The 12,785-nt window shown below is 27.0% G+C and overlaps 2 protein-coding genes and 1 long non-coding RNA gene across 5 annotated transcripts in view; 1 reads left to right on the top strand and 2 right to left on the bottom strand.

The window, feature by feature from the left end:
- LOC146872031 (fatty acyl-CoA reductase wat-like) overlaps nucleotides 1–12,785 on the top strand; it is a 114,307-nt gene that overhangs the window by 42,937 nt on the left and 58,585 nt on the right. The window lies entirely within an intron of this gene.
- Nucleotides 2,544–5,032, bottom strand: LOC118450138 (uncharacterized). 2 transcript variants are annotated; one of them, XR_004840603.2, is made up of 6 exons: nucleotides 4,825–5,032; nucleotides 4,492–4,695; nucleotides 3,806–4,282; nucleotides 3,315–3,497; nucleotides 3,142–3,223; nucleotides 2,544–2,915 (listed from the first exon to the last, which is right to left on the bottom strand). It is a non-coding gene; the product is annotated as an uncharacterized LOC118450138 (long non-coding RNA). The 2 variants fall into 2 exon arrangements; XR_014983768.1 differs by having other exon boundaries at nucleotides 2,546–2,915; nucleotides 4,198–4,282.
- Nucleotides 6,786–10,585, bottom strand: LOC118450115 (fatty acyl-CoA reductase wat-like). 2 transcript variants are annotated; one of them, XM_085664533.1, is made up of 9 exons: nucleotides 10,506–10,585; nucleotides 8,998–9,329; nucleotides 8,516–8,764; nucleotides 8,277–8,422; nucleotides 8,057–8,166; nucleotides 7,794–7,986; nucleotides 7,453–7,692; nucleotides 7,103–7,360; nucleotides 6,786–7,016 (listed from the first exon to the last, which is right to left on the bottom strand). In XM_085664533.1, the coding sequence occupies exons 2-9, from the start codon at nucleotides 9,307–9,309 to the stop codon at nucleotides 6,911–6,913; spliced, it is 1,614 nt and encodes a 537-aa protein (XP_085520659.1). In that variant the 5' UTR covers nucleotides 9,310–9,329; nucleotides 10,506–10,585; the 3' UTR covers nucleotides 6,786–6,910. The 2 variants fall into 2 exon arrangements, with proteins under 2 accessions (XP_085520659.1, XP_085520658.1); XM_085664532.1 differs by having other exon boundaries at nucleotides 10,459–10,581.

The following is a 12,785-nucleotide window of genomic DNA, read 5'->3' as shown; positions in this document are numbered from 1 at the left end:
CAAGTAATACGGAAGAAAAGACGCATGTACGTAAGGAAAGATTTATAAATTTAACAATGCCTGCTTTCCACTTATTTTCCATGCTGATAAAGAAGCAACCAGAATTCTGAAAATTTATGCCTATTTCTAAAGTAGTAGATAATTTTGTAGATCTAATGCTTATCGAGAGCAGCTGAAATTATAGAAAAAAGAATATAGAAAAAAAATCTGCGAAACATACTTCGAAAAAAATCAAACGCTCTATAGAAGATTCAATATCGATTTTAATAGAATTTTTCTACCGTTTACTGATATTCGAATTAAAAATTTACAAGAAGAAAGAAAACTGAATATAATTATTTCAAAAGGAGTAAATAATAGATTTTAAATAAAGTAGAATATTTTTTTGAATGGCGATACTACTTTTTTTTTCCTTTTATAATTTTCTTATCTTGATGTAAATATATTTTTGCTGCTTGTTATTTTTATAAATGAATGAATTTTATGATATATGTATTTTTATTATTCCGGTTATTCAATATTATTTGTTATGAATTTATATCTTTTCTGAATGAATTGTAATACTATGAAACGATTAGATTGAAATTTATGTTAATTATTTTTAAAAACAAAAATGATATATTTTTTCAGACGATTAATTGTTAAGCTTTTTTAATATGTAAAACTGAAATGTTACAACTGCGTATGTGATAATTTTGCAAATCGTTTAGTATTAATGTTAAAAGATTATTGCCATTCAACAATATTAACAATTCTTTAGTAACTTCTAGAGTGTTATTTACAATTAATAGAATGTTCAGCAATTTCCTGACTTTTATGAAGATTCCATTCGTCAAGTTCAGTATAATCACGTAGGCTTGAAAATAATAAATACGAAGAATTTCAAAGTTTAACCCTTTTATATATTTAATTAATGTATATAAAAGTTCGTAATTTTATCGAAACAAAATCTTAATTGTTGCTTCGTATCCGAAATATTTATTGTTTTTTAAATATAGGTTATGATTCCTATATTGTAATAATATTAATACAAATAATATTGAGATATTTTTTCTACATAAAGCCAGTACAAATATTACACATTGCCCCTGAAAGTAGGCTTTTCCCTATACAATATTGAAATTAGGGTTATATACTCTATTATAATAAGAGATTAAATGATAAATTATTAAATTTAAAAGATTTGGAGGTGTCCTTTTTTGTTAGGGGAATCAGTATAGTAACTAATAATCCACAATAAGATGAAATTAACAAAATTTTAATTTATGTATGCTATTTTTGATATTTAATTAATATTAAATTAAATTAAATTTTATTTTTATAAAACTAATTCGAGTCAAAATATATAGTATTATTAAGATTTTATATAAATTACATTTATATAAATTACATTTATATCAATTAATTGAAATGTAAAGTTTCATTTTTATATGAAATCAAATTTGACAGTAAAATTAAATAAATTAATGAACTTAAATATAAATTAAAATATGTGCAAATTATCTGTCATTTTTAATAAAATATTCTAAGAAATTTTAAATAATATCTATTGCAGTTAGGTATTACAAAATATTTTCTATTCAACATCGAGCTAACAATCATTAATTTAATTTATTAAATTAATTAAACAGTTTTTATTTAATGCATTTAAGAATCCATTTATAAAAATAAAAAAACACTTAAAGGAGAAGGAAATAATTGCAAAAGAAGAACTTTCCTCGCTGAAGCCCTGTTCAGTTAGATACGAAAGATTCATCCAAACAAGATGAATAGAAATCCGCGTCTCGAACACATCAAAAACTTTGCTTTGACCAATACACTCTCGCCCAATCTCGAAAAGATCAGCCAAATGCTTTCTATTCTATAATCGAGAAAAACGACGAAGAAAAAGGCTTATATAAACAGCTAAGTTACGGCGCCACACTCTGTTGAAGGTCAACGGACTTTCCTCAGAGCAAGTTGAAAAATATTTACATGACCGAACACTGCTAGTGGCTTCGAAGTGACACACGAAGAAACTTTGGTAATTTCAATCTTGGAAGTTTGTTATATAGGACTGGCAGACCATCTGAGCACTTGTGAGAAACGTAACAGTGACTCTCAATTCCTACCTAACTTTGCATTTTATTCGAACAACCATAAAATATAAATTTTAATTTAATACAAAATGATTTATAATTTTAATATATTTCATTACTTATGACTGACTTTATAATATATATATATATTTTGTAAAATTTTACCTAACTATTTACAAATGACAAAACCGCTATTTTTTCTATATTCAAATACAAAATTAAAAATATTTCAAAGAACTTAATAAACAAGTGTACGAGAAAATAAAGTAATATATTAATATTTATTGAAATACTTTTGAAATAACTTACATCGAAATATATATGCACAGAAAAAATACAATTCGAATGTAATTAGTATGAAATACTATAAAATAAAAGATATTACCTGTAGGTTTGAAATAAAAAATTATTTACACTTTTTTTCTGACAATCCAATATTCTCAAAGTTTATTTCTCTTCCTACATATTTGTAAGAAATAGTGTAGGTCAATCATTAGAAATTAATATAATTTAAGGAGTAAAAACTGATTAAATATGACACAAATATGTATATATTAATAGATTTACAGGGTTATGAACCGATTAGAAAGATTCATTTCAGACATTCTCTAATTAAGATTGCTGACAACTGAATTAAAACTGACTGCTGTTCCTTCTTCTTCTCTTTATCTTCGATAAAATACTATTCCTTTAAAATAAGAAATTGAGCAGTGGATACACAGAGGAAAAGTGTGAGATATATCAAGATGCGGCAATATTACATCAGTACCATGTATTTATTATGAAAAGCGTGTCAGCAGAGGTGCAGGTGCATATAACTGAAGATGTTTACTAAGCCTACAACAGAAATATTATTATATAAAATTGTATTTAATAGTTTTAAGTATATTAATTTTTTAAAGTCTTTTAATAAGTGATATTATTAATTTTAATACCGACAGTGCTATATCATTAAATTAAAAAGTAATGATATATACATATATACATAAAACGCATAATTGGAGAATTTCAAATTCGATCTTTCTTTTGACATTCTCTTTCTTATAGACATTTCACTACTCACGTTTTTTTTCTTGTTTACTTTCTTCCTTTGTTGCATAATTTTAGGTTTCTTCCATTATTGATAATTTCAATTCTCCCACAAACTACAATTACAAATTCATGAAATGTATAAAGAAATATAAATGTTGGTAATCATATTAAAAATAAAAAGAACCATATATATGGTTGACATACTTTGTAGCAGAACTAATTACGATACATTATCTGCAACTTATATATCTTTTCTTGTTGCAGTTTTGTTGTCTCATACTATAGAATTTCGTATTTTCTTCCTTACGCATTTATTTCTTTGTCACAGAAGTTACCTCCTTTGTCAATTTTTCCAAAAGTAGATGATTCTATAATCGTGGACGTTTCCTTTAAAAAAAAGAGACTTTACGTTAAAAAGTATTTCATTTAATCTTCGCATTTATATAGTACCCATTATATCAGTGGCCCATTTGAATATTGTATTTCTCTGAACATAATAAATTTGTGTACTTAGAATAGAGATCCTAATTAATATTAAATGGAATGATACCACTGAGAACAAATTAAGTGTCTCAATTATTTCTATAGCTACAGTTTTTTTTAATCATTTCATCAGTGAAGCAGGAGGTAAAGTATAACTCTTTTTATATAATCAATAATCGTTATCTGAGTAAACAATATGACTTTTAACTTACTTCGAGATCTATGCGAAGAAAATTAAATTTTGGACAAATATATTCACTAATTTTATGAATTTTATGAATGAAAATCTATTTGTAATCACTCGATTACAATCCATGTTAAAATCTTTTAAGTATCAATCAGATTAGCATAACCATAATTCTTCAATGTTGCATATCTATCGAATTATAGTTTGGTCTATATCATGAAAATAACATATTAATAAATATACGAAAATTCAATATGTTTTCGTATGACAAACAAATGTGCATCTGTCGTTTCAGCTTTATCTTCTAAATATATAAAATATTTTCATTATTTAATTTCATATCATTCCATTCTTTCTTCTTTGTCTTGCTCAACTAAAGTATTATTTTCATCATCACGTTTTCATTATCGTCATTACCATCTTCGTTTTCTTTTTCACTGTTTTTAGAGATAAGCTTACTTTCATTTGCAGATAATTCCGAATTTTCCTGGATAATTTGTTGCTGAAATTGAATATTTCTTTTTAATTGGTATAAATAAGATTTTGATTTATGAATTCATTTTTTTATTGGAATAAAGTTATAATGTCTGTTTTAGAAAGAAATAAAATCGGTATAGTCTATCACATCTTCAGACATTAACTTTTTAAAGCTTTTTAAAGTTAATGTTTATTATCTTGCAATTTCTTCTAAAAAGAAAATGTAATACTTACTCTCATTTAATTTTTAACTATATATATTTTAGGAACGTTCAATGATGTATTGTTCCTTATCGAGCGATTACTAAATTCTAATAATTTTTCTCATTTATATTTTAGAACTACAATAGTCATATGTTAATTTCATGAGATTCCATTTTTGTGTCGCTTCATAAAAATACATTTCCACTTCCTCGTCGTTTTCTTCCCTTTTGCATGCTACACAAAGAAAATACTTGTGTCATGTACATTTTCAAAAGAACGATTTAAATTATAGCAATAGGGAATATTATTAAATAATATGTAATTTTATCAAAAATTATTACATTATTAATAATATAATATAACCTGAAATATATCTTTCCATTTATGACGTGTTGATCTGTTCTTCATTTTAATATAATATTTCAAAACTGCATTTAATGATTCTAATTTTAATAATATTTTACGTCATCAACTTTACTAATTAATTGATAACAATGGTTTTCTTTACAACCAGAACTTATATTAAGTTGAACGTACATCTTAGTTAAAAAACTTTTATTTTGGTTAGTAGAAGAGTGGAAGAATCAAAACAATAACTTAGGCGACACCTTGCGGTAGTAATGTGTAAGCTTATTGTGGCGGCGTTCGAGTTTGTAGTTTTTACTGGACTATCAAACCATAAGTTATCTCGAAATATTGCTTCCTTATTTATCGACACTATGGTATCAGCCATGTTTAAAAATAGAATCGCTGAACGATATACTAAGCTCGATAATGATGCCGAGAGCGTGCCTGGAGAAGAATTACCAGAAATAGGGTAGATTTTGTGAAAAATAAAACACTATTCGGAAAATGATTTTGTATGAAATACTTTTTAGATATAAGGTATAGTGCTACAATTAACTACAATAACTAATGTTTTCAAATTCTCCATAGCATCTTATTATTTACGTTTATTAACTTTAAAACGTCTTATTTCTGTTTGTGTTTTTCTGAATTCTTGATAAACTCAAATATTACATCATTCATTCTTATTATATTTTTGCATTTACATATTCGTATCATCAGGCAATGCAATTATGTCGCATTAATTGATTTCATATCATTCTAACAATTTTTTAATCTATTTCTGTCGATGCACATATACTTTTCGCTGATCCTATTTAACACGCATTTTTTAGAATAATTTTTGTTTTTATTTGGTCTCTATTTTTCTATTAATCTTGTTCATACATCTTTATATAAAAATGTAACTATTAGATATCAATATAAACTCCAGGATAAAGGAAATCATTTCCTACTTTGGTAAAGAAAAATCATCGATTTTCTTTAAACCAATTCAACCCAACATTTATCCTTACATCTGTTAGAAATCCATTTCGACTTCTTTTAATTTATTTTTATTTATAAATACTCTTATTTATTTGGCATAAGAACGTTTTCTTTTGATCGTATCATTTCTTTTTTAAACGACAAATAATTATAAACATGATATCAGGAGACAATATTTTTATTATATTGGTATACATTTGTATATTTGTATCTTTCAATATTTAGCTATAGATTTTTTAAAATTATATGAGATATCCAGCTAAGCATCTCGATTGAAAAAGACCGTTCATAAATGTTTTTATTATGTGAAAAATATGGCACGGGAATAAAATTAATATATATTTTAGTTATTTCCGGAAGTATTTCTCGTTTTGCATAAATAAATTGACGCACTTTCATCACAATTATAAATGTTTGAAACAAGCATTATTTACTTATGCTCTTGTCACGTACAGATGTTGTTATCGAATGTACTGACTGTTGCATTGAACTATAAAGTTTAGTAGAAATAGGTAGCCTTTCCCTTCAACCATAGAAGGCTAAAACTATCAATGTACGCAACTCATAAGGATCAAAAACTTTACATTTAGAAATTAATTTTCAATGTTTTGGTTAAATTTATGGGATTTAAGATCAGTATGATGAATGCACTTCACAAAAAAATCCAAAATAATGAATTTACCAGTAAAAATGATACGGAATTAATAAGTATTTCGGCAACAAATCTCAGTAGTTATGATTCCGAATTACGTATTTATCGAACGGATTTTGAATTATTGTCTTATTCGTTTTATCTTAATTTTTACTAAGAAAGAGAAAATCCAGTAAAAGTGATACATTTTTTCAAAGAAGTTTAGGAATGAAACTCATGGCTAAGGATTGGCCACAATTTAACATTTAATAAAAATTAAATATAAAAAATAAGTATATATTATATGCAATAAATAGCGTAGTATATAAGGAGAAAGTTCCAACCCAAATATCTGTCCGAGATATCACGAATAAAAACCGTTTAACTTTGATATATTTTATTCAAGAAATTATTGATTCGTACATAGGCGATAGTTTAAATTATGATTATTTTTATTCTTCATTCTTTTGCTTATCTTTGCTTCTTTTACGGAGATCCAAACGTTACAAGCAGCCAGGAAATCACAGCACATGTGATGATAAATAGAACACAGGCGATAAGAAGTTTCAACGTTTGATGCATCAAATAAAACCTTAAAAATTTGAAAAATCAATATTATTTGAAAGTGATTGCCAATAACAGAGGGATAATGAAGTAAAAATGCAATAAAAAAGATACCTTCGCCGCTTTATACGTGCTTGTGGGAGTGTCTCAATAGGATCCTTTAAGATATATTTTCTTATACCTGAGAAGTATGTTTCAAAATAAGTATTCCAAACGAGATCCTTCATATCACAAAAGAATAATTCACGATCTTCGGGCGTCAACTTCCTCAACAATTTGTTCCATCTTTCATTCGTAAATTTTTTTTCGTTTATACAAAAATAACTAAGTAGATCTGACATTTCGTGAATTTTATTATACATTCTGAGTAACCTTGAACAAAAAGGATTATCGCCAGATGAAATTTTTCTCTTCTCTATCGTTCTAATATGCTCCCTCCAAAAAATAAGATAAGAGAAATTTACCTAGGGTTTTTCCCCCTGCACAAAGAGAGTGTATCGATTATAAGAGCTGGTAGGAAATGAACAAAATATATGTAGAAAAGATAGATCGGCCGATATTTTGTTATTTCAAAGATGGGGCACCAAATTGCCTTTTCAGATGGTACCAGTTCTACATACTTAAGTATCTTATTCAAAAATCTGCCGAAAGTGAATGGATTGTCCTTTGATACATAATTGTAAATTGGAATATCTTCATTGGATCTAAAAAGATTATGTATTCATACAGACGAATTAATTCAATATTTTCTAATATCATTATTTAATTTGATCCTAAAAATATTGTTACGAGTATTTGCCGTTACTTTCGATTATTTGCAATCTCCCATGCGCTAGCGATTATTCCATTGGCGGTCAAATCTCCAGGTACCAAGTCCATATTTATCGATCCATCGCAATGGAGAATTCGCATTAATCCCAATAGAATATTTGTAATTCCTGTTGGTCCGTACAAGTTGTCGATCCATCCTTGTATAGGTTCTCGATACGTGGATGTCACTAGGAATATTAAATTGATTAACATACACCATTTATTGTTTTATTCTGTAATGATTATATTACTACCAACCAATTCCTGGACGAAATATTCCAATCGGTATAGAGTCAGCATGCTTTTTTATAAAATTCTCTGCGGCTGTTTTCGTATAAACATAAGTATTTGGCCATATTCCGAGTAATCTACAATCAAACAATTGTGTGAGTGTAATTAAGTGCACTATCTATTCATTTTATATTTTTTATAAATAAATATAAAACTAAGCAATCGATATTCCGAGGTATAAACGTACTGTGGGGTAATATCGTCGAGCAATTTTTCATTTAAACAGTTCACTAAATTTATTAACTTATCGGGATCTATCGGTGGGTCATAAAATTTCTCCTCAAGTGGAATATGAAAACAATTGGTGTAAGCCGTAGATATATGCACAACACTCTGAAATTTTAAGGATAACAAAGATTCGTTAAAGTCAGATTTTGAAAAACCCTGATTGATATTAATACGTAGGACAGAGGACAAAGGTGGCACCTTCAGTTTTGACATTTCTTTGGACAAATTTATTATATCCTTTACACTTCGAATGTTGATTTCTGTCGCCAATTTTATTTTCTCGTTGAATTTAACGGTTGCGGCGACATGAAAAATAATTGAGACCTCGCGTATTAATGTAACTCTATCGACCATTGAGATATCGAGATTCGGCAAGGTACAATCGCCCTTGATTGGTACTATACGATTCTGGAATGTTGGTTGTTTCTCTCTCAAAGTGGAAAATAACTGGAAAATTGATAAAGTTGTAAATATTTTCTCTCTTACGTTCGTTATGATAAATGACAGGAAAACTACTTTTTGCGATTTTTTCCACTGGTTATGATAGACTACTACTTTGTTTCTCAAATTTCTTTATTTTATATACCAATTATAATATTTAATAGAAAGAGATAATTTCAAAGTTGTGTCAAAGGTGAAATAATAATTTACTAATCCCTGTAATAGATATAATAACTCACAGAATTTTCAGTTAGTTCTTTCATGCGTTGATGCACACTTTTTCCTTTTTTTGTACGTATCAAAAGATAAATGCAAGTGATACCGGGACATTCTCTTAACAATTTCTCGATTAATAACTTTCCTATGAATCCTGTTCCACCGGTTATAAAAATACTTTGACCACTGTAAAATTTTTGAATAGGTGTAAGTTCGTCATTATCCTCGATGGGTTGAATATATACAGGAGCATATTTAATTTCCGTAGCATCTCTCAAAGAACTTTCCGATAGGGCTGTTTCTTGTTCACCTCTTTCTGGCAGTACGTCTATCATACTTGCTTTTCTAAATTGATCTGAAAACATAAACATAAACATAAATGTAGAAATCTTCTCTGTTTCTCTATCGTATTTATTTATTTTAATCGTTTAAACAATAATGTAAATAAGTACAAGTGTCCGTTGAAAATATTATAATCGAACGTTTGATTATCATTAAAAGGCATTCATGGCATCTATTACTCGTTCTAATATATATCTATAATTTAAAATAGACAATTTCGTTATGATAGAAAATGATCGATAATTGGTGTCCTAAATTCGAAAGGGAAAAATACCACGTAACATATAAGAAAGAAACATGTACATATATTAATATTAATTGCTTCATGATATTGTTTTTTATCTACTATAAGGTAAAAAAAAGCATTTCAATTGCAAATGTATCGTTCAACCTACCCTATAATAATGTGTAATTAATGAACATCATAAAACAAGTTATACAAAAAAAATCAATTGAGTCTTCAAATCATTAATCTATACTATACGTATAATTTTTCGCGTACTACGCAAACAGAACAACGTGTGATATTCCTCGTTAATAAAATGATACGTAATTCTTTCTACTAGACAAATTTTTTAATCTTCACTTCATTCAGACAGGAAAAAAATATTTATTACGATTCTTGGAGAAATCTTTTCAATATTTGATAAAAGATAAGTGCAAAGAAGTTAAAAATTGGTCATAATAAAACTAAAAGGGGATCATATAAAAACTGACAAAAAAGAATGTCAGGAAATTTACTGTAAATAATTACATTACATATTCCTTCTCAACAATGTTTATGTCAGATAAAAATATTTTTGATCAGTCCATTAACAAAAGACTAATCAAAACTGATCACATTCCGTGTTTAGACTTCTGAATATTTCGAAAATTAAAAAAAAATTTTTCGCGTTCTATTTATGGTTTTAATTATGGTAATTGCAGCTAATTCTTCTATATTTTGTTGAATTGTAATATTAACCGAATACCTTAATTTCTTATTTTTCCGTAATTTCATGTAACTCACAACTATTTATGCTTTTTAAAATTTTCACGTAATTATTTACTTGAAGCTTCGTAAAATAATGTTACTAAATTTTTATAACACACCTTTTTATTCTGATTCTTTTTAAGTGTATACTTCTATAAAATTTACTTACTTTCAGAATTATTTTCCATATTGCAGAATTAAAATAAACGGGCTTACAGTAAAGTTATGAACATTCGGAGTAGAGATTTCTTTCTATTTCTTAGGACAGTTGTAGATGTTGATTGAACGAAGCTCACTTCTGTACTGAAATATAGAAACAAAACAAAAGCATTTAACCTTTTTCTCCTACCAAGTTTCAATGATCAATTCTTGATTGTCCTCGAAACATTTGCTTTTTTTCCTTATATTCTAACATAATTCGTATCCCGGAAAGCACGTGTGCTCCAAAAAAACAATTAACACACACAGATTATAGTTTGTTTTAATGCTTGATGTAACCAATAAAGCATTAAATATTTAGAAAGTGGGCATTATTTTAAATTTTAATGACAAACGAACAATGAAAGGAAAAGGCAAGAAAGAAGATATTTTTGTTATTTTATATATACTTGTAGAAGCGTTTCAATGGCATATTTAAGATATGTATATTCTTATCGTTAAGAGATATGATCAGTAGTATGTAGTTAAACATTACGAACGATGCTTAAACGAAAATTAATATTATCAGTCTTTTTGGAAATGGATGAAACATTCATGCGAAGGAGAAATGAAGGGGCGATTTAATGTGTATTTAATTTGTATTTAATATGTACGATAGAAAAACAGAAAAAATTTCTACATTCTAATTTACATGTCGCTTTCTAGATAAGTTTGAAAATGATGCAATAAATAATGTAAATGTTGGTAAAAACAGTCAGATAACAATTTTCATAATCAAAAGAGACAAGTTGTTTCTTTTAAAATGGATCTTTTAAAAGATAAATGTATCATTTAAAGTGATATCCTCTTAACATATTCCTTGGTCGATAATTACCTCGTTGACATTATTCCCCTATTTACATATATTTATTTACGTGTTTATTTTTATACTCAGAAGGTCGAAAGATCATTATCTAATTAAATGTTTAGAACGCTGTTAAGTAAAATTTTCGTTACTACAAAATCTCTTATCATTGCGAATAATCTGATATCATCACATATGAATATGTCAGTGTTTTTTCCGAAATGCAAATGTGCAAAAATAATCCGTAATACGAAGTGAAAAATGAATGGAACTTCCCTGTCAGCTTTCTTTTTATTTTCTAATTTTATATTTCTACCAATACATAAATATTTTTTCTTAAGAAAATGACACTTTGTAATATCTTGATAATACATTTTTTATATTTCTGTATAAATCATTATGAAAGGACAAATAACAAAGAATTTTTAATGATAGAAAATAGTAAGACATTATGGGAACTAAGAAAATACTACATTATATATTTAGTTGAGTCAAAAATTTTGTTAATTCGTTTATATCTATGTCCATAGACACTAACAATGCGCTTGCAGTGAATAACTGAATAATTGTCAACCTTAAATATTAGTTGCACGCTCCATCCTTACTTTGAGCAATATAAGAATATTTTCGGAAAAGCAATTTTTTTATTTTTTACACGTGATCCCAAAATGTCAAATGTAACTCTATAGACGGTATTTGTATTGTATTTAATGTTAGTTGCACTATTAAATAATATAAGTAAATATAAAATATGGGAAAAATACAATGTAACGTAAATGAAGAGTCATTCCTATTGTACTTGCCATTATTCGTTTATTCCTGCTAAATTATAGAAACAGAGTACGAGTAACAACGTATACGTCTTTTCAAGTGTCTCTTCAAGCTAATAACATACAACGATACGTTTTCGAAGTAATTTTCTTTCCAAAAGTTGGATCCTAACACATTGCAAAATCAAAATATTTTCCACTGAGTACTTTAACGGAATCGAACTATTTTCAGAAATGATTAAATTACAACTGAAATAATAAGAGAAAGAAAAGATAGTGAGTGAATCGAATAATAATATAATCAATCAGAATAAAGAAAATTGGATGCAAGCTGTTAACAGTTCTGACATTTTCGATATGTATACGCAAAAACTATACAAACATTATTTGCATCCTATTTATCACGCATGGATTTAAATGTGTTTGAGACAATTAATTTTTAACGATATTACTAAATTATAGTATCAATCGAAGCCTATACTTAACTTATTTTAGTCCAACTCTATGTAATTCATAAAATTTAACTTTTCATAAAATAATGTTACTAAATTTTCATAATCCAACGAACGTATAATTACGATTTTCTAAATGCATACGTATATAAATTTTACCTACTTTCAGAATTATTTTCTATATGGCAGAATTGATGCACTTTCAAGAAAATTATGAAGATTTAAAACAAGTGTTCCTTCCTTCTTCTTACTTCAGATGCAAGTGTTGTTG

The sequence above is a fragment of the Vespa mandarinia genome, unplaced genomic scaffold (assembly GCF_050613455.1).
Source record: "Vespa mandarinia isolate Hongniang unplaced genomic scaffold, ASM5061345v1 scaffold_62, whole genome shotgun sequence".
Classification (NCBI taxonomy): Eukaryota; Metazoa; Arthropoda; class Insecta; order Hymenoptera; family Vespidae; genus Vespa; species Vespa mandarinia.
Note: the sequence above shows the minus strand (reverse complement) of the source record. Positions and strands in the feature narration are given on the sequence as shown.